The sequence below is a fragment of the Etheostoma spectabile genome, chromosome 16 (assembly GCF_008692095.1).
Source record: "Etheostoma spectabile isolate EspeVRDwgs_2016 chromosome 16, UIUC_Espe_1.0, whole genome shotgun sequence".
NCBI classification, from domain to species: Eukaryota; Metazoa; Chordata; class Actinopteri; order Perciformes; family Percidae; genus Etheostoma; species Etheostoma spectabile.
Genome location: NC_045748.1, coordinates 17,815,729 through 17,838,118, shown reverse-complemented (window position 1 = coordinate 17,838,118; position 22,390 = coordinate 17,815,729). Strand labels below are relative to the sequence as shown.

General features: G+C 39.5%; 1 protein-coding gene across 2 annotated transcripts in view; it reads left to right on the top strand.

Moving 5' to 3' along the window:
* The window catches only part of pappaa (pregnancy-associated plasma protein A, pappalysin 1a), an 88,928-nt gene that overhangs the window by 7,582 nt on the left and 58,956 nt on the right, over positions 1-22,390 (top strand). For both annotated transcript variants that reach the window (XM_032540393.1, XM_032540392.1), the window contains exons 3-7: positions 7,455-7,600; positions 7,882-8,175; positions 8,538-8,730; positions 9,022-9,143; positions 16,191-16,692. In XM_032540393.1, coding sequence (XP_032396284.1) covers positions 7,455-7,600; positions 7,882-8,175; positions 8,538-8,730; positions 9,022-9,143; positions 16,191-16,692 — 1,257 coding nt within the window. The remainder of the gene's footprint in view (positions 1-7,454; positions 7,601-7,881; positions 8,176-8,537; positions 8,731-9,021; positions 9,144-16,190; positions 16,693-22,390) is intronic.

Genomic DNA, 22,390 nt, shown 5'->3' with positions numbered 1-22,390 from the left:
ACCTTATCCAACCACAACATTCCATGCTCAATTTTATACTTTTGTTTTGGTTGATATGATATGAATTTTGGCAAACCAACTCCACACCATGGCCTCCCATGTCTAGAGTAAATCAAACAACACATCTTTCCATACATGTGTCTATGAAGAGAGGTTTTTACTGTCTAGTCCTACTGTTTCCTGACCATTTTGACTGAGGCAGAGTGTAACATAACTCCCAGCATGTGTGGCCTGGGAAATCCTCTGGGAGCAGCTAGTCCAATCTAGCCTTGGCCTGGTTCAATCAGTGATCCACGCTTAAGCAAGGCAAAACAAACGCAACCGGATTACTTTCCAAGTAACAAATGCGCAGGCCAGACCACTCATTTTTGTATACATTTTTCAACAACTCTCCCCACCTTCTCTTATACCCAATGGTCCTAATTAAGCTGGCTTGATTGGAGAAGGGAGTTGGTTTGGAAAGAGTGACATTCTAAACAGAGTGGAAGGGCAATTAGAGGTCAGAAAAGAGAGTCCAGTATGTTTTTTTGCTTGTAGTAATGGAAATCATTTTAAAGATATACCGCTCTGTCCAGGAAACCACTGAAAGACATGTTTCCTGGGGAGAAAGGTATGGGTCCCTAAACGTGGGTGCCTGAAAGAATGTTTCCAGTGAAGAAAGTTTACTTCACTTGCATGTGAATGACTGTTTTACAGACTCTCCTAGGTGTACTGTACGTCAAGCAAGAGATTATGTGGTTTCATTCGGCTACTTTAGTATAATACAGAGGCCTTTATAAATGCAATGTTTTTTGTTTTTGTGGTAATGTCATTGTGGCTTGTAGATGATGAGTAAAAGCTGGCAAGGACAGAATAAATCTCTGGAATTTGCTGTAATAAGGTTTGTGCCAGACCTCCAACAGCAGGATTGTTTGTTTCTTGGTACACTGAAACTCAACACAGTAGACTGAGACATTTTTGTGGATAATGCAGGGGGTCTTTATGGTTATGCCAGAAAAAGAGACAAAAATGACTAAAATTCTGATGTTTGTCAGGATTTTTTGCCACGGTCATGTGGGAAGAAGCGAAAGGGAGAACAACTACCGGACCTTATGTGTGGGATTGGTTGGGTCTTTCTGATAGCATGAATCAAGGAAACTGGGCTGTTTTCAATTACAGTTAAGCTGGAAGCATTGTCTGTTTGGCACTATGCTGTTGTTTTGAAATGACAGCAAAATAGCTAAATAATGACATCTAATTAACAACATCAGAGGGGGAAAGCAGGTGGGTTTGTCGTTGCTTCCATCTCTCAATTCCCATCACATCCCTTCCAGCTTAGTCATCATTAGAAGCTCATTCATCAAGTGGCAGGCAAACTACTTAATTTAGACATCAGCCATTGGCAAAACACTTGCCACTGCAATGTTCAAACCTCCCTGGGGGCGTTTGAAAGATGGGCTTGTGGAAGGAAGGATAGCAGCAAGAGAGAAAGAGAGACAGAACAAGGACAAGAGAATTTTCAGTCTAAAGAAATAGATATTATCTCCCCAAATGGTTGCTTATTTTGCCTTGATTATGGTATGTCTGGAGAGACTTGCAGAGCTGCACTACAAACAGTTTGACATTCTTTCTTAATTATGGAATTCTGGATGAACAATGTACTGCGTATGCAGCGGAACAGTGGTTGCGAGGTCCTGCATTTATTCTTGCTGGGTTTGTGCCTGTTACCACTTACATGTAGTATTTTCAAAAATCGGGACACAAGCAGCTCTGTGGTCCTGCAACAGTCTCTCCTCTGAAAATACCATTGATAATAGACTCCCCTCTCCCTCCCTCTACATTTGGTTGAGGGAAATATTTGGCATTGTTTTACAGCCTTTGGGTTTGACACTTCTTATGGTTTTGGTGGTATTGGATGTTATCTGACAGCATTTATTTTAAGGCTGAACATTCTTATGCGTAGAGCTAGGGACATCTGAAATTGGGGCTGTAAATTTATGCAATGTGAATTTACATTATGTTTGCAGAAACGCAAAAAACAAATGGCACTGGTTGTTTGAGAAGCTGTTGTGTGGGTTTTACTGTCAAAGAAAGATCAATGTAATATACGAGCAACTGGACAAGACTAATCACATAATATCAGAACTCATTCAGAAGTTTTTGGCGAGCAACTGAAATGAAAATGTTTTTTGGAAACACCTCCAAAACTAAAGCAAGATGGATCCACAAACTTTGCAAGGTGGATATTAGAACCATGTCGGCCTCAATATGTTTTTGGGAAATAAAGTTCTGGCCTGGCTTTATCAAAGGCTAATAGGTCATCTGTTTTCCCTTGGCCTCTTTCCCCCTCCTGAGTCAATACCTCTCACTGTGGCAGGTTAATGGATGGACCACACTTTCTCTTTCCTTCTCTCTCTCTCCCTACTGTATTCTAGCTCAGCGTGGGAAGCTAATCTCCTAGGCCGTTGACTTGGGTGTTTTACAGTTGGTCCTCTAAACCTTAAGCCCCCATCCCATAAAACATAATGGAGTGCTTGGGTGTAAATACCAGGAGTTTGCACTTCCCCTTCCCCTTTAAAACCATAGCACACTTAAAAGCACCTGTTGCCTAGGTTTCACCTGTGCTCGCATTGGGGCTGATTGACGTCTTTTTTTGGGGACTGAGGGGAAAGTGGAGTAAGAAGGTTCTTTACTTGGGTCACCAGGCACGCAGAGTAGTTGCATCTGACTATGAGGTAATATGTAGCCAGATACTGTAGGTGTTTTTTTTTTAATATATTCCACACCAGGAAATGTAGTTGATAGTGCCTTGGTGGAGTCATTGCGGTTCAAAAGTCAACAAAGGCATTGACTGTCAAGAGCCCCAACTTCAGATAGGAACAGGGAGAGCATTCGGTCTGTCATTTTGTCCATTCTATGTCTCCAAATCCTGCTTTTTCAAACTCTTCCCTCAGCAACGAGCAGCAATGGCAGGATCTGTGGAATCTGAGCGTTAACGCAGTTTCTATGCATATCCTCCTTGGAAGGGAAAAAATAATCAGCGGAGTAAGTTGGAAGGGTTAAGGACAAGAGTGCAAGTATAGTAATAAAGGCAGAGATGAATGATGGGTTCAGGGGCTGTGGTGTTGACCGACTCGATGACAGAGGAGCTGAGGGCCCCCCCAATTTTAAAAGTGTTCTTGGCCGTGAGATTGTCATTGCCATGCCAGCTCACCCCAGTTTTCATACTATGCTGCCCCAGACATATGTATACAAGGCAAATTTATGGGTTTATATGAATTATATATGGGTGTAAATGGATGAGGTCATAATCCCCCATTTAATATGTATCAGATATAAAAGCATTAACACGGCAGTTTGAGCTGCCCAGCAAACTCCTGGATCTCCCTGCAACAAATGCCTTGCAGTGACGCTTGAATTTAGCGATTTTCTGCACTTACCTGACCTCTTTCTCTCTCTCTCTCTCTCTCTCTCTCTTTCTGTATCTCTCACTTTCTCTCTCTTTCTCTCTCTCTCTCCCTCTTCATTTGTGCGTCTTTAAAAGTTTTTTTTTGTCAGGACAAAGTGGTGTGGTTAAATGGATGGAAAATACTATCTTTCCCAAGTGTCTCAGAACACCGGGACCAGGGTAAAGGGTTTTGGCGAGGAGGTCTGAGTAAGATGTAGATGGACAGATAGCAAGACAGAGGCCCAAACTGCTCTGTCAACTAACAACCTCACGATGAGATCTTTGGGTACCAGCTTCCTACACCGGTAGCTAACCTAAACCTCCACCAATTATTTACCAGCGTCTGAAATCAAAAACATGCACACACGTATATATTCTATGACTGTCTGCTTTTGCTCTGTAAGTCCCTCCAACAATCAATCCAACATGCAATTCTGTAACAGGGCCTAGAACATTAGAATAATTGAACTCAGATTAGTTGGGTTCTGACCCTACAATAAAACTGCTGCTCTTATTCATTGCTGACTCAATCATTTCAGTATCAAACAACCCCCCCCCCCTCACCCCACCTAATGCTTGTCCAAAAACTCTGGACAAATATTTTCTAAGGAAATAATGAAATTCCTGAAATTATTAGGAAGAGGGACCTTATATCATCTGTTCTCTCTCACTCTCCTTAGACCTGGCCTCAATGAGTGCCCCCAGTTTGTCTCGCAGAGACTTGAAGAAGGCATTTGCTACACTGAACCCTTTATCCAAAAAGTCTGTTTTGAGGGAGCACTGCATCTTCACTAAGCAGCTCCTTATCCAACTTATGATTTGAGGGAGAGAGACTTGTCCAACAAACGGTTGTAGATATGTTATGAAATATTTTGTTTAGCAGCATATGAAATGTGCATGGGTGGCAACCTTAGCAGGAGTGTTGTATCACAGGAATTAGCTCACTTGTGTAAATTCTTCAGCCTGGTCTCAAAGAATTCCGTGAAATGATCACAAACTGATAACACCGCATTTCGTAATGATGGCACGGAATATGTAATAATCCCGTGTGGCCACCTCAGAAAACAATGCCAATGTAAAGTGAATGAAAAGATGACTTAGCATTAGGAGCGGCTATGTTAGCGAGTATTATGAAAGCCCAAAAATCAGCGTAAGGATTCTGTGAAACTGCCACAGATTTTGTGTTAAGGGGCCATGTTCACTTCTCGGAATTCTGTGAGATCAGGTTGAAATTTTTCCAGAATACCACCAAACACCAGCGCAACTCACTTTTAAATTGCTTTCTTTGAATGTACGAAATCAACTTGTTAGAGAATGCTTGATTTTACACTCACATTTTAATATTTTATGCTGACATTTACTTTTAAAACATATAGTTATTAACCAAAATAGGAAAAAGAACATAATTTAAAAGCTGATTTAAAGAATTGATGAAAAAATGCGACAAGGGAGAGTATGAAAAAGATTCTGCAGGTCTTATAATGTAGTTCAACTATGTAGCCTCAACATCACATAAAATGGTCGAATGATCTAATAAAAACAAAATATATTATACAGTGAATTAAAACTAACCAATAAAAATAAACTACCTTAATAATGAACCCGCAGTGGTACTACTCGGGCAGTTGCACTTCTTTTGGCAACCAAATGCTCCAATATAATTTAGCTGACATCCCAAGATGCCAAATGTTATTCCTTCTACTTTGAGCTGCTATTTTTGTGGATATCATTGTTATTATCACCGGGCCATTAATCTTAAATTGTGTTGCATGTCAGCGAGTCTCGCTGAATGCAGTTTTTCAGAAAAAAAGTTGAAAGACAATAGGCACAATAGTAAAATTTTAGCAGTGTGTAGGCTTTAAAGTTGGAGATAACCCCGCCCTCTTAGCTTGTAATCAAAATAAATCTAAACCAGATCAAGCATCTTTGTCCAGTGGAACTGTGCACCACCATATAACTTTACAACAAAACAAAACATAGTGTAAATATACTTTTATTTCAAGTCAGCTGTTGACTGGGAGAATAAATATAAATAGCACACTCCAGGATTTTTCACTTCTCAAAGGCATGAATCTTTGAAATTTTTTCTTTTATCCTTATATTTACCTGAGTTCACTTAAGTCAAAACTGGGATGTGCACTTTAAAAAACAACAATGCATGATATTTACTCAAAATAATGTAGCACAACATTAAATGTTATGTACGTTTAAAGGCTGGTATTATAACTTAGACCTGGATTGATACAAATGTTGATGTTGAGGATCTTTTGTGTTTAGGATATATGGAATTGATGAAATTGAAAACAAATGACTTTCAAATGTACCATAAGGTTTTAAAACAGATGTTGAGTTCAGGTTAAAAAAATGTGATCATGCAGTATGGGTGCAAATCAACCTTGCAAGATAGCAGTAGCAACTCAGACACATGACCAAACCAGGCTCTATTATTGTATGTAATCTATTTTATTTACAATGCCATAATTTATCAACTATCAAAGACACAGGGTACTATTCACAAAAAGGCGCAAAAAGATGCAGTAAATGATGGTTGTATAAGCCTCATTGCTGTCACACTTAATTTTATGATCTAGGAGCATGTAAAATAAGTACAAAATAAAAGGAGGGCAAGTTTGTCTCAAAAACTAGGTCGTAACATCCAATGGATTGAATTTGTGATAATAGCACCTGTGCCATGTTTTGTTTCTGATAAACTCCTCAATTTACAGAGCCTTTTTGAACCATAAAAAAGGAATAAACGTCACTTCAGCAAATGCAATTTATTGACTCTTCAAAGAAGACTGAGCTTGTTGATGCTGTTTGCTAGGACCACTAGCCAGGCTTGAACGTGTTTGATGTGTTCATAAAATGAATGACAGTTTCACTGTTGGAAAGATATCTCAGTGTTTGGAATGATTGCAGTCATTTGTGCTGTCGTTAGTAACCCCAGGGCCAAGAAAAAAATATGATCTCATGGGGAGACATCAGAATACCTGAACAATTAACTGAAGTGACAGGCTTTAATGAATGAGGTAGATCTATCAGGCAATCAAAAGATGTTTTTTTTTTTTTTTAACACATTGAACCAGTGTTGCTGCAAGGACATACATACAGTAGCTTTATTATATGGCCATGATAGCACCTCCTCATGTACAGTATAATACATTATTCTGTATGTTTAAAGCTAGTGTGAAGAATTGAACACGTAATATCAAATACCATATGGATAAGATAGTCATTCACTGTTAATTTCATTCAGCAGTGCAGCCTGTAAGACCATAAAAAACATTAAGCAATGTCACAAAAATGTCTAAACTATTTTTAGTCCCACTGGTAGTGGATTAATTTCCACCAGCACCTGTTTTGGTACTTATGTGACATGTCTTACTCTATGTCAAAATGAAGAAGGAGCTCACTCAAGGGCGTGATCAAAGAGAGAAAAACAATAATGGAAAAAAAAAGCTTTGTACTGGTCATTGCATGATTTATTATATTTCAACATAAAACATCCAACATCATCATGGACACAAACGCATTGCGGCTTGGCATTATCTGTCACTACAAATGAAAACTCAACTATAAAAGTGCTATACGACCATATTTGGGGTATTTCAATGTTTATTTGCATCTGGAACTTCCTAGACAACATCAACAACGTGGTCTGTAATCCCCCTTTTTCATTACACAAGTGTATTGTAAGTGAGAAAAGACTGCAATGAAACAATGCGATTTACTGGTCACAATTGATACCAGCCTGATTCCCAATATAAATGTTAAAAAAACCTTATATTTTGAAATTTTCATGCCATGGGACCTTTTAAGAAAACATTTAAATTCAACAGGGACCTAATTCTGAGCTCCGTCTCCCTGAAAGATAACACTGAGCAAGCTCATTTTGGCTAGTAACACAGTTTTTATTTGTAAAACTTTGCCTTGATGAAATCTGAATTCACTTGGAAAAGACTATCCTCATTGTAAAGCTATTAACTTAATGTGAAATACTCTCTTTTTCTTGCTTTTTGTCTTCCAGAGCCTATTTGGATGTCAAAGAGCTGAAAGAGATTTTGCATTTGGATGGCTCAACTCACCTGAATGTCTTCTTTGCCAATTCCTCTGATGAAGATCTGGCAGGGGTTGCCACTTGGCCCTGGGACAAAGAGGCCCTCACACATTTGGGTAGAAGACAAACAACATACATGCATGCATGCACACTCTCATGCACTTTGGCAGCCTTGATTGTTGATTTTGAGTGATTACATTTCAAGCACCAAGCAGTTTCTCTCCTAATAACAGTTCTAACAGGGGAAAAGGGTGATAATGATGCTGGGGAGACGCATTAGTAATGCATTGTCGGAATCTTTCTCCAGTTACACAATTACTTTACACTGGAATAGGCTTTTGTGTTGTGTGCAGTATTTACATCATGTGTATATTTGTCTTCTTCTTCATTTTCTCAGGTGGAATTGTGCTGAATCCTTCCTTCTATGGTACATTTGGTCACACTGATACAATGGTCCATGAGACTGGTCACAGTCTTGGGCTTTATCACGTTTTTCGAGGTATATCAGAGATCGAGTCATGTAATGATGCATGTTTAGAGACTGAGCCCTCAATGGAGACTGGAGACCTGTGTGCGGACACCAACCCCACTCCCAAATACAAAGGCTGCCATGATCCTGAACCGGGAAATGAAACCTGTGGCTGTCGGCATTTCACACACACGCCGTTTAACAACTACATGAGTTATGCAGGTGAGATGTGTTTTGCTACTTACTTGGGCGAAACGTTACAGTTGTATTTCTCACATGAAACTGACACACAGAGATGACTGGAAAGAAATGTGTTGGGTCTGTGTGCATACTAAGACAGGTGTGGAATTTAGCAGGGACATTTCATGGGGAAAACACAGCGGGGGGCGCATCCTGTGCAACATTTTTTGTTTTCATAGTAAAATGGGGAAAAAAGATACTGTTAAAGACAAACAGTTGGTTTATTTTATTCATGGGATCTAGACCATTGGAATTGTTAAATGCCTACTTATTTTCCTGTGACTGATCAATCGAAAATCCAATCTTCAATCCTCACATTGACAGCCTACCTCTGTTACCTGCAGATGATGCCTGTACCGACTCCTTCACGCTGAACCAGGTTGCTAGGATGCATTGCTACCTGGATCTCATCTACCAGACCTGGCAACCCGCCTCCAAACCTCCTCCAGTGCCAATGTCACCCCAAGTGGTTGAGCAGCATCATAATTCCATCACCCTGGAATGGTTTCCACCAATTTCTGGACACTTTTACGACAGGTGAAATGAGCTACATAGGTTGCCAAACAGATGCGGGTGTGTATGTATAATAAAGTTGATCAAGATTTATTACATTATTGATTATTGTATGGGTTAATATAACAAGTAGTGTAATTTAACGTTCAGTTATTTTACAGACTAAAACACCAAAAAGTGATTGAAATAATTAGCACCAAATCTTTCATCTCATCATTTGTCGTATAATTTTACCTTATTGCCATTAGTGTATACTGTATAAATGATTTGTATTTGGCCTGTATCTAAGTTGGTTGCTGTCTCTTGGTTTCCTAGAGAAGTGGGATCAGTGTGTGATAAATGCACTGAGGGGAGAGTTCTACTCCAGTATGCCACCAACTCCTCCTCCCCACGACCGTGTGCCCCTTCTGGACACTGGTCCCCACGAGAGGCTGAAGGTACAGTACTATACTTAATGGTTGTTAGGTTTCATCCCAGTGAACACTGTCATTGTATGGTGGTTGTTGGTTTACAAATTGGACAGATGTGGCCCACAGTGTACACTTTCAGATAATTAGCATACTAAAACATATGTTTCCTTCCTCATCCTTCACTCTGCACTGAATCTGTCTTTAGTCAGTTTCTTGAGTACTGGGGCCCAAGCAAGCTAGTACCCGCTGTGTTATCTAGAGAGCCTGTGTCTATAAGAGCATGTTGCATTATGGGTCGTTTGTAACCTTAATGTTGCTAAGCTAGCAAGTTTATGCCTGTCTGTCTGTAATGTGTGATCTGAGTTTTACATTCAAGAGTTAACCTATTGGCTCACGTTAATGTTCCACAGAGGAAGTACATTTGTAAAAAGTGGTAATCAAGTAAAGAGCATCTCTTCACATTCTGACCGCAGATACTCATTTGTTAAGCAACCAAGAGATAGGCTACAGTCACAACGCTAATGTTAACAGTCTGAGAAGAGAAAAAGATAAGAAATAGCAAGCCAACACAAACACAGAGTAAAATATAAGTGTCAATAGAAGGGGGATGTAGTTTAATGTTGTCTACTGATGTACAACCACATCACGCACTGTAAAGGTATTTTAAGAATAAAATAGACATATTACATACCTGAGGGTCAATTCGGGGTGGGTTTTGAATCATTTACGATCCCGTATTTGTCTCCATCTGTTGAAAGGCTGACCGAGAGTGACTTACGTTATCATTGTCTTTCATTTTCCTTTTGCTTTTTATCTTTTAGTTGTTTTTTGTTTAATTTCCTTCTTTCCTGGGATGGTTCTGCCCCAGTATCAGCCATAACTACAACAGATAACTTCTAAAATAAGATTAATATACAATTAGGCCTACATAAAGACATCTCTTACTTGCTTTTACCTGGCTCCCCTGGCATACGCTAACACAAGCTTTTCCAGTGTTAAAAATAAATCTCTGACCCATCAGAATATGTCACTGAAGTGCAACCTACCTGCCACAAATCCTTCTGGGACTTTGCAAGAAAAATTGGACCCTGGTAGATGCCTTACTAAAATCTATATTTAATAATAGCGTTCTTTTCACTCTTAGTCTTTTTTACTGTCAGAGGTCATTTAAGACCATTGTATGAAAAATGACAGCTTTAGAAACATTAAAAAGTTACAGTACATATAGTCACTTTAAATAAATGTAGTTAATGGTGTACAATATGCGATTGCATTACTTGCTACCAGTAAACTTTAGCATATTTCATTAATGTTATTAACAAGGCTGTGCAAGGTTAGCATCCATATACTCGGTTGGTCCATAAACTATACAAACCTGTAAATGTTGTGCCAATACCTAAGAACAAATCTAAGGTGTAATGTGGGCAATTGTGTTTTCTGCTCATTGACATATCGTTTCCTACCACATATTGCCATATTTGAAAAGGGGGTATTTCTGGTAGGAACATATATGTATTTATTTATCTTAAATTAAGCCATTTCAAATTTTACCAGCTTGCCCCAAACCATTCATGGGCAGCAGTAAGTGCATTGGGCTTTTTTGTTTTTGCTTACTTTGTTTTACAGCAAGTATTACAGCATTATAATAATCAGTCATCAATCAAATGTATGTAGACTGATTCGTAAACTGGATGGAAGCAATGTGTGCTTTCATGTAAAAAACATTGATTGGCAATCCCCTGCAACTAAAGACTTCATAATAATAACGTAACAACAACATACCAATAATAGTTAGCAGTTATATTATGCTATACAATTAAGAGAGAGAAATCTTTATCTCTGATTGTATGGCTTTGTCTAATAGTGTGTGTGTGTGTGTGTGTGTGTGTGTGTGTGTGTGTGTGTGTGTGTGTGTGTGTGTGTGTGTGTGTGTGAGTGTGATCGTGAGTGTGTGTGTGTGTGTGTGTATCACTGAATTTTGCCTTCACACTGGCTATAGTGTATGTACCAGAGGCAAGTCTGGGCTTGTCTAACATGCGGTGTGTGTAAACTCTACTCTATTTTCCCTCTTGGACTGGGTCCCTGTTTGTTGCGGTTCCCCAGTCCCTTATAACTCTGCTTGCGCCAGTTTCTCACTGGATATTGGAGCTGCCATTTCCGGCTGTAATGGCGCATAAGTGTCCAGTAGTTACTTACTTTCATTCTGGCAAACTACCTACTCACTTTAAGATACTTTAAATTAAAGCATTGGCAAATTAACTATTGGCATAACACCCTTATTTTGGAAGATTAGTGTGTATGCACTTGTGCATTCATCCATACACATGGCACCTGTTATCTAAGGACTTGCTGTGTCCTCACACTTCTTGAACGGGAAACACTGGCTTGATCAGAGAGATCCAGACGACCTCTCATAAATCTTTACTACTCTATGCCCAGGAGAAATATGGCTGGAGGTAAGAAGCAAGAATGAAAAAGAAAAGGCAAAACTACACATGGATATGGATTCAGGGAGGGGGTATGAGAGGTTTGGTGAGGTGGAAACCACCCAAGATAGTTAGGAGAATTGCATGTGGTTAGTGACATTCACAAGGAAGGATCCTGGGTTAATTGAAAACAGCAGTGTGCTTGAATGGAAGTGAAAGGACCAGGATGTGTATGTTTGCCATCACATGTGTGTGGAAATGTGTGTGTGTGTGTGTGTGTGTGTGTGTGAGTGTGTGTGTGTGTGTGTAGCTCTATGTGAATACACATTCCTGTAGATTTGTATGTGCACATTTGCAGTTAAATGTGAAATGTACAAAATGTTTGCTTGTGTGTAAACATGTAAGGATTCACTCAAATAAGTCTTAAGAGCAAGCATATGTGTGTCTGTATATTGAGGTCCAAGATAGTATTAGACGCCTCTTACAGTGTCAGGCTTTGCTGGTTTATGTGACGCCATGTAGGTTGTTGGCTCGACATTATTCAGTACAGAGAGCCAGTATGACAGTATGAACACAATTACGTGTAATTGTTGAACAATCCGTGACACAAAATGTAAAGGAACATATTTGCAGACACTTTCCTGTGATACATAATTGCTGTCATGTGCAAGCTGTTTTAAGTCACATTCTCCCAGAACCCACCAAGTCTTCAGCGCTCTGGTTAACCAATTGGCTCAATTCTAAATTGATTGATGTAAGAATTGCAATTCCTATCTTCTAAGAGTATGAATTGATTCTCAACTTCCTTCCCACAAAATAACTTAAATATTGCCTAATACTAGACTAATGGACTAGTTCCATAAGGTGGCAGCAATGCAACATTGCGAATGACTGCTGCCGTAAAACTACAATGACATGTTATGAACAATGAGACCGGAGGAGGTAACGTTAGCGTTCCTTTAGCATAATAGCGCTATCGGCAATGCTGCTGTTCTTACCGTGTTGTTTCTGTGAGAATTATGATGTTGCAGTCCATTTACCATTTATTAATGGTGATTCACAGTCGCAGTTCATCCATTATTTTTGCTAGAGACCATTCATTGGTGAGGAAAAGGGTGATGTGTAATAGCCGACAAGGAGTTAGCTTTAGCCTTGCCTTTAGCCTTTTATCACTAAACTGCAGTCAAAGCCAATTTAACATGAATAAATGTTACCTTTCATCTCAGATTTGTCTTTGCGCCTATCCCTATATTGAAACATACACTATTTTATGTCTTAGATTCTCATTTAGTTTCTCTACTTGTGATTTTGTGTTTTATACAACTTTAATCAGCATTGTTTGAGGGAGCCAAGATATTTGAAAACAACTGTTTCTGTAATTGTCATACATCTGGCAATAAATAACTTGAAACTAGTTCCTGAAATTGGCACGCCTATGTATGGAATCGAGAATGGATTTTTAATCGGGAATCGTTTTGAATCAAGAATTGATTTGGAATCAAATCCTGACCCCAATAATCCACTCTTGCTAAAAGATTCACAGCCCTATTCTGGTCATTCCCTTTCTACTCAATGATATTCCTTGGCTCCTTTCATGGTCATTGTCATGGTACTGTATGTTTGCTCCTTTTTTGATTTTGTTCTGTCAGTCAAAATGATCTGTATTAATGTGTACCCCAAAGTAGCACCTGTGTCAACTGCTCCATGTGTAAAAAACAAAACAAAACAAAAAACAGCTGCAAACAGCTATGAAGGATTAACCTCTGAAGTATCCTGAATGCAATGTGATGTGACATTGATTCCCAAGCTGTAGAGTGTCAGTTGCCTTCATAAAGTGTGTCAGTGAAGTGTGTGTGTGTGTGTGTGTGTGTGTGTGTGTGTGTGTGTTGTGTGGTGTGTGGGTGTTGTGTTGTGTGTGTCAGGGAAAAGGGGTGGAGGGGGTTGATGTCTGCCTTCGGAGTGAGGAAGTGTAATAGTGTGTGACAGTGGGTCATCAATAGTGAGAGCCAGAGCCAGACACTTCTTAGAAAGCATAAAGCGTGCATGCCTGGACATATCCCTGTCTGTTTATTCATCCAGCTCTCTGGAGTTTTTGTGGATCAGTAAGATTTTCTAGAGCAGAAGGATTATGGCTGAATAGTGTCCAGGCCCCAGTATCTCTCCTGGAGTACTTTGCCTACTAGTAATTTTTCCCTAAGTTTTCATCAAACATCAATCATTCTTGCTTCAGAACAGCACAGTATCAGTGCTTTTTCTTACTTTTGCAGGAAAAACATTAAGCTTCAATGGCTAACATGGTTGCTGATTATGGAATACACAGTTGTCTGATGTTGCCCAATTATCAGATGACTTAATAAAAAGTAAGTTTTATTGGGGATAAAAAATGTGGCAAAACATTACACAAGCATTAGAGGATGTCACTGTCAATTTAGTTAGTAGTAGATGTTAATGGTGAAAGAAGTGTTGCTTCATGCTGTGTGTTTAGATTGTTAAAATCGGGCCCTCAGTCCTATAAGAGTGCTTTGTAATGTGAACAATGTGTTTCTACTGTTTACTCGACTATCATCACAATGAAAAATAAATTATTGTTGCTGTTATTATTTCCAGTTACAAGATCCTGTCTCATAGTATTTTAAACCGATATGCAGTGTTTTGTTGTCTGATAAGCCTTTAAACCCATGTAGACTTCCACAATCGTATTTCCTCTTTTGATTGGTATCTGAAACAACATGACCCCCACCAACGCAGACCCTTGCATTCTTTTAAACACAGGACTGTTTTTGGTCTGAACTCTCACTGAGCATCTCATGTGTGAACTTCCCCAACAACAAAAATGAGCAAAGGAAAAGGCACTATTTTAAACAATGCCATAATGAGCAGGTTTCCAGTTCAACTATTGATGGTTAGTGTATTTTTATTGATTGACTTTACTAAGAAAAAAAACATTTGCTTTGTAATTTAAACTGTTTTTTCCATCTCTACTGTTTAATGCGTAAGGGGACTTAGAGGCCCATCTGCCGTCTGATTTCCCTCAACTCAGTTGTACTTACTGTAATCTAAAAGCAGCAATAGGTTCCTTTCAATAAAGAGTACATACTGATCACTCAAAATTCCAGTGAAATGTAACATTGTCCTTCAGTTACATTTGTCCAGCCATCATCTATGTTCATCTATTATGAGATACTTAAGAGCTTTGAGACTACAGAAACAATGGTTTACGTTGAACCTATTACCAATTACTTGGCATTGATGCCCAATATATTTCATCAAATGTTTCCCAGAATGGGTGTTTTTGTTGTCAGACTAATATACAGATGAGCTAATCAACAGTGAATGAATGGCTCATATTCAAAGCGTAGGTTTGGATGGCTCAGTCACCTTGGGGCCCTCATCTCCCTGCACTAAGGTAATTATAGGTCAAACACATTAGAGCTGGGTAGTCTATGTAGCAGTAAGCAGCTGATGAATCTTAGAGGGTTAAGAAATTGTTAAAAAAATAGCATACATTTTTTTATTGTCAATTTTGATAAATTGTTGAAGGTAGCTGCTCTGTCTGCTATTAATCAGATAATTACATATAAATTATTACGGTTTTCATGTTATATTTTAAACCCTTTGCTTGCACAGATTGGTCTGCCAATCCTAGATACATCTTTGAAATACAGTTTACATAGCCTCAGGTTACGCAGTGGATGGCACTCCTATTCTGTCTCCTCTTAAATCTCCAACCACATTAGCAACAGCGCCAGAGCAGGAGTAGGGCCCATCATAACAGCTGACATTACAAAATATTTTCAGTGGCTACAGCTCCTTTCCTTGCAAACTCAATGAAAATGTACCCACAAAGCCAGGACTACATAAGCCGAGCAAAGCCATGCTCTTGGAGTATCTTAGTTCATTCTCTCCCAGCCTCCCCCGTTTTCTCCCTCCCTCTCTTCTCTCTGTTTCTTTCAATTCACCTCCACTCTGGCCACACACACACTTACAGTACAATAATAAATGTGTTGAGATAATGTGGCTTGGAAACCATATTCAGTCTTCACTTGATTAAACACTGGAATTTTGCACAGTGCCCAGAAATGAGGTTAGCAAATGGCTTCGTTGGTTGCCAGCTTGGAAATGCACAAAAGGAAATCGAGGGAGAACATAGTGTCTGCTGCTTGCTGGCTTCTAAAAGTGCTTGATGAATGTTAGTGTACGTCACTTGGGATAATTTGAGTTAGCTGTGTGTGGACTCCAAATATGGCTGGAGTGTGACTGTTAGAGGTTGTAATGACTGTGCTGAAGTAAGAACCCTGCACAGGCCCCTCTCAGAAGGTACACACCTTAGCTCTGCCTTTCCTCTACAGATGGACTCACAATGAACTCTCAGTTTCACCACAACCTTGATGTTGCAAGATGTGTAGTACAATAAAAAGATCACTGATGCAAATTCTTGATCTGTCAGCACTTGTCATTCTCAAAATACTATTAGGTTAACCCATTTCCCTGTGTCCTTTGAGAAATGTAAGGACCTGTAGCCTTTAATTTGCATTCATCACTACTTAATCAATCATTACCTAAACGTAGGAAATGGCCAGGTGACTTTTGATTATTGTGTCTGATTTATGTTTAATGTAATTTTGTTGTGTCTGTCTTGTATCCACAGGCCCTCCAGATGTGGAGCAGGCTTGTGAGCCAAGTGTTCGCACCTGGAGTCCCAATGCAGGGATTGAGCAAGGTGTTGTCGGCTTGTCAGAATGCCCTCTCCAGGGCTGCATGCTTCAACTAGAGTTCCCCTACCCGCTGATACCAGACTCCCTGACTGTGTGGGTCACCTTCTTCAGCCCAGAGGAAACAGCACTGCCAGCTATCCATAACATCTTGCTACTGACTGTCAGTGGGAACAACATTTCATTGGGCCCCAGTAATGTCTTCTGTGACACCCCACTGACTTTAAAGCTGGAAGTAGAGGAAGAGGTGTATGGGGTACAATTTTTTACTATGGAACAACACCTAGAGATTGATGCCACCCTCTTGGCATCCAAGCCAGACTGCATACTTTGTAGGCATTGCCAGCCATTACGCTACCGCCTGTTGCGTCAACCACCCTTCACCCATGCACCACACGGTCTAAGGCTGAACGAACCTACCCGCAGATACACAGACAGGTAAGTGACCTGGTAGGTGAATACTTTTTTTTGAGTGCACAAAGATCTACATTTGTCCTCCCTGATATTTATGAGCTGAGTCAATTCTAAAAAACATATCAAGTAAAAGTCTGGTCTTTGTCAAGGTTTGAGAAAGACTAACCTTTTCCCTACCAGAGGAGGAAAAGCCATACAATTAATTGGACATGCTTTGATTTAAATTGTTTTTACCCAAAGTATTTTCTTTTAGAAATTCAGTATTGTGGAGTGATTACCATTTAGCTTCTTGCTTTAGTGTGATGTAATTAGGTTTTGTTGGACACGGCAGTTAAAAGGTGTTTATTTATCTGTGGAAACTATCCACAAAAATATGTTCTTGTAATACCAGATATCCTTTTCAATACCCCTAGGAGCACTATCAAGCCACCACTGCTTCTGCAGTTTCAAATCTACTGCCCAACATTTGTTTCCTAAGTCAGAGGTCAGTTGTTGCCCACATTTGTTTTTTCCCATGTTCCATGAAGCAAGGGCAAGTTGGCTTGTTAAAGGTATTATCTGCACACTGTGGAGAGAGTTTAGTGCTTTGCTTTCATGGAATGTGCTGACTCAATAAAGATTGTGCTATACTTGACACTGCTGTGTGTTGTGCCATCTCACTATTGTGCTGTCAGCGTGGTTCTCATGAGAAGGAAACTGCTTAATAAGAGTCGAAAAGGTGAGTATGCATGTGAGGCAAGATGGAGTGATGACACCTAAGTTACATAAAGTGTCATACACAACTTTCTGTTTGAATGGCTGTGTCCGTGGAAGGCTGTCTGCAGTAGGGATGCATTTATTTGGAGGTTTTGGCACACTTCAGTGATTATTGATGTACTGTAGGTAGTTTCACTGCTGTGGTGTATTTCACTAGCTGTGGTTGCATTCCAGTGGTAGTGGTCAGTGGCACTGGCTGACTATTTTCTGTTGTGAGAGTGCGGGGAATCTTGTCTGGTAAATGGTCAAAAGTTTTATAGCAAGTATGTGTGTTCCAGCCATCAAAGTCTTTAATTCAATGAAATGAAGAAAAGGTGCAACAACAACAAGACAAATATATATATATATATATATTTTTTAAAGAAGCATTTAACCTAAAATCTGTTTAGAGAAAGCCTAAAAACAGAAATTCTAAAAATTAAAATGACAAAATGAAAACAAACAATTGAGAAAAAACATTCTAAAGGGGCAGATTGCACTTTTATTCCAATATTTTGAGTTACTCTTGGTTACTGATTGTTGCATAGACAATAGCCTTTATAGCTAACGTATAATACTGATGCAAGGGAAGCAGTTTGTGAGTTGTGTTTTTGCATGTCATGGCACAACTTAAACCAAGTATTCTGCAAACAGGTTCTGGTGCATAGTACTAACGTGGCATTCTTCAACAAACAAATAGTTCTAAGAGAAAGAAGCATCCAACAGGTTAACCAAGGTTCACTCAAGAGAAATTTGTCTGACAACAAACAGCCTTTGACAGAACCTTTGTGAAGTGCTCTGTTTGATCGCCTTGGTGCAACTGCTGAAATGCTTTTGTTGATCACACAGTAAGCTTCTTCTTCTTGTAACATGTTTCCATTGGGTTGGATAGAGTGATGAAGGTCTTGGTTGAGGGGGTTGATTGACCTCCCACTGTCAGGCCACTGGCCTTCACCTGAGCTGGTGCAAAGTGAGAAAGAGGAGAACTGACATCTTCGCTCTATCCATGCGTGGGGGTTAGTTTGAAATGGCTAAGGGCTTGAGGTCAAGGTGACAGAGTAAATTATGGTAGAGAGTAAGAAGGGTCAAGTGAATGAGGAGTTGCAGCGGTGAAAGGCTGGACAAGTTGGGGGTAAATCATTGCTAGGCTCAAGGGGGGGAGAACAATAGGGGGTTGAGAAAGTATGAAAAGAGAGAGTAGGAGGATTTGGTTAGTTTGACCCCATTGCTCTGAGGCACCCCAGCCCATTGGCTAATCCTCTTTCCAATGTGGGTTTCAGAGCTGTCATTCAGTCAAAGCCTATCTCAGAGCTGATGTAAAGAGACCTCCCAGCCAAAAGAGAGAGAGGGCAGCTCCCCCAGCATCAATACTACCCCACACCCCCTCTTTAATCTGACTCTACCCTGGTTCTGAACAACTCTTCCACATAATACCCCCCTTGCCCATCCATCCCTCAGCTAATCTGCTGCTTCTTGAGAAGTCAGTCTACCTCATGTCTCCTCTTAAAAAAAAATTCTAGATTTGCTTATTTATGGGTTTTGAGCAACACATGTTCTGGCTAATTGTGAAAATTAGCACTGCACTCTGGCATTCATCATTGTAAGTATCCTCTGCATGTATCAATAAAACGCCAGTATGAAATGACAGTGGCTGTTTCAAGCTCCTTTTTCATTATTTACACAACTATTTCTGTTACTTCTTGTGTATGCAAATCACTGCAATACTATGATTCCCTATCTGAAATGCGTTTGCAACAGCTATAAACACTTTTGCCAATGCTGGTGGGGTTTAATGGCACAGCACGGCCTTGAGTATTGAGCAGGCTTAAAATTTGTTTTGGAGATACAGTTCATACATGTTAAATTCCCTAAGACAATTTTGGTTCATTGGCAATGTAAATAACAACAAGAATATATTTCAAATGTAAACTGTATTCATTTTGAATTTAATATTACTAGACTAACTTTTAGTGTCATTTTAGTGTCAAGTAATTCATCAGTATTTAAAATAAACAATGAATCTTTTGGCAACAAAATTTATTTTCACAAAAACTTTTCATTTCCTCTCACCACTCATTGATTTGACTTAACAGTTTCCCCCTTGCTTTCTCTATAGGATGTTGGACATTAGAAATGAGCCTTGTGTAATCCTCCTAATATGAAACATACTCATGAGTTGCAGACAAAGTGAACAGTGTAGTCCTAATGGAGAGTTATGGGATGTCTGGTGCACTCATATTTCCACGACTCCGTTTACCATGATAGGAAAGAGACAAATCATATAGGAATGAAATGGGGCTTTTGAAACATATTGGATATCAGAAGTGGATTTGCAGGTTTGTTTGTGTGGATAGTCAAAAAGAAGGTTGTATCTCTTGGGCAGAAACTGTGCTGGTGATTTCTGTGTCTTTTTCATGTAAAGATAACAATTGTAATCAATAACTGCAATTTAGATAGTTGATTGCAATAATAACAACACACTTTACCTTTCTGGTATTTGTGGGTTTGGACTGTGCATTTGTTTGTCTCTTTTAAAGTACCTATTTTCTAAGCTTAAAATGAAAAGCAGTGAAACCTCAAATGTGTGTCAGCTGCCATACTGACAAAAGAAGCATTGCCCTGTTTGTTGCTCTTGCAGGCTCAATCTAAGACTTTTTCTCAACTTCCTTAAATGTATCTGCTTTTCTCATCTGGGATCGCTCAGCCAAGAACAACAAGCAGCCACAGAACGGAAGCACATCCATATGCATGCTCACACATAAGCCTAGTGCACACACTAGTGGAGACAGGAACACACACTTGCACACAGATAAACACAGAAACCCACCAACACTCGTCTTGCTCTCAGTAGCAGGAACATACATTAGCTCATGCTTCCATGTGTAATCACCTGGTGCTATCAAAACACGTTTGAAGTCATATTTCAGTTACTTTGTGCCTGACTTTGAGCGTGAGCCAAGATAAAACCTTTATTTCTACAGGGGAGAAGAGAAGAATGTCTGGATAAACAAAGAAGCACTAGTGATGAAATCATATCACGTGACACCTTGTCTGCAACTGAAGTGAAGTCCTTTGTAATATGAGTTGCATCTGAGATCAGTTACATATCATATCTAATCAGTTACAGATGAAAATGTGGTTTTAAGAAGTCTGGATGACCGCCAGAAGTCATGTCTCTCACAGGATATTGTCCATTACATACACCTGCGTCAAATGATTGTACTTTATCAAGTGGGATCCAGAGATGTTGCTGGTCATAAACAATTCCACAAATGTACTGTTAATTAGTGCCCCTGTCACTCTAAATGTTGTTCTTATATATTTCCCACTCAGCATGTTCTAAGGGATAGATGATCTATGGAACTGTGTTACATCTGCACCACTTGTTCTGTTTCATTCTTCCCTGCTGCTAACCGCAGCGTCTAACACAGCATGGCTATTGGCAGTGAGGTCAGGAGGAATCAAGCATTCACCTAATTGGGAACAGGTTAAAAGTCATGTTTAAAGAGTTGTTATCACGCTATGAGGAGTTGCACTCTTGACCCTCTACAACCAACGGTGCATTATGACACCCAGGTAACATTTGTTGCTTTGCAGCATAGGGTGTTAAAACATTACTAGTGGAGTAAGTCATGCACATGTCGTTGGTTCTGTATACATCTGAAATAACCTCTGAAATCTGTTTGGAAACAATTTGTTTTACCATGGTATGACATTTTCAAACAAAAAGACCATTAAATTGTCAACTGCTGCCTACACTGAGCAAAGTAGTTCTGATCATTTAGGTTTGTTAAGATGGCATCTAATTTTCCAAGTGAGGGAGCTGCCTATGTTGCCCAAGCAGGTTGCAATTCATGACACAGCGACATCTGAGTTCTCAGTGGGGAAATAATAGTGGATGGTCTAGATTTAGACCCTAGTTGCTGAATGTTGTGGGTCTGGTTCAAAAAATGTTTCCAGTAGGCTACTAACTGATGCTGCTAACTGGTTTTCAGAAAAATCAACGTTGATTGTGGATGCAAACCACAGCTTGACCGTGGTTGTGCATCATCCACCTCCACTTTTTGTATTGATACATCAACATCATGCTACTTCTGCCTTTCCTGCTGAAAGAGGAATTTATCTGTCCCAGGATTGCAAGATATTGAGCCACTTACAAAGAACAAGTTAATTTCACTTTCCATTTTTAAGTTACAACATCTTCACAAAATTAAGTAAATACAAACAAAAAATTTGTTTCCTTGATTAAAACAAATAATAATATCAACTTGTCAGATTTTACAGTGTGTCAGAAAAATGTAAACATGCAAACAATGCTGTCAGGTGTCTTTAGGCTCTGGATCTCCAATAACTGGATACAACATGAATAACTAAACATCAGCTGATTCAAAGCTATTGGCAGAGCAATGTCTTGATTCTACCCTGTGGGAAGATTGATTGAGTAACACCAGTAGAATGAGGAATAGATGACTGTTAACTCATCCTATTTTACACAGAAGCCACCCTGCCCTACTGTATACAACGCTAGGCGCTATTTTAAAAGTCACCATTTACTCCTTCCTGTTACCTATCTCTTCTTCTTTGGATTTTTTCTCGACTTGTTTTCTCTAGTATAGTCGTGTTCTTCTCCTCGTTAGCCTCCTACTCAGCCAGATCTAGCTACTTGGCTCTTTTGTTCTTGCTTGTTCTTGCATGACAATGTCTCTCAGTGTGGCCTGATCAAGTGGTGCAATTACTTTTCTGTGCATTGGATTACCTACAGTATAATAGCCAGAATTTCTCATTATCCATACAAGATTAATTCTTGTGCTGCTTTCCTGCAATGCAATATCAGTTTCTCTCTTCTTTCCGTCTATTCTGTGTGTTTGTTTTCCTCAAAGATTAAGTCTCCCACAGGTCGACTTTTCCAGGGGCTAAACTAATTCAATTAGAGGGGGCATGTTTGAGTGTAGCCTGAAGTTACACCAACATGAGCCAATATTGTCGA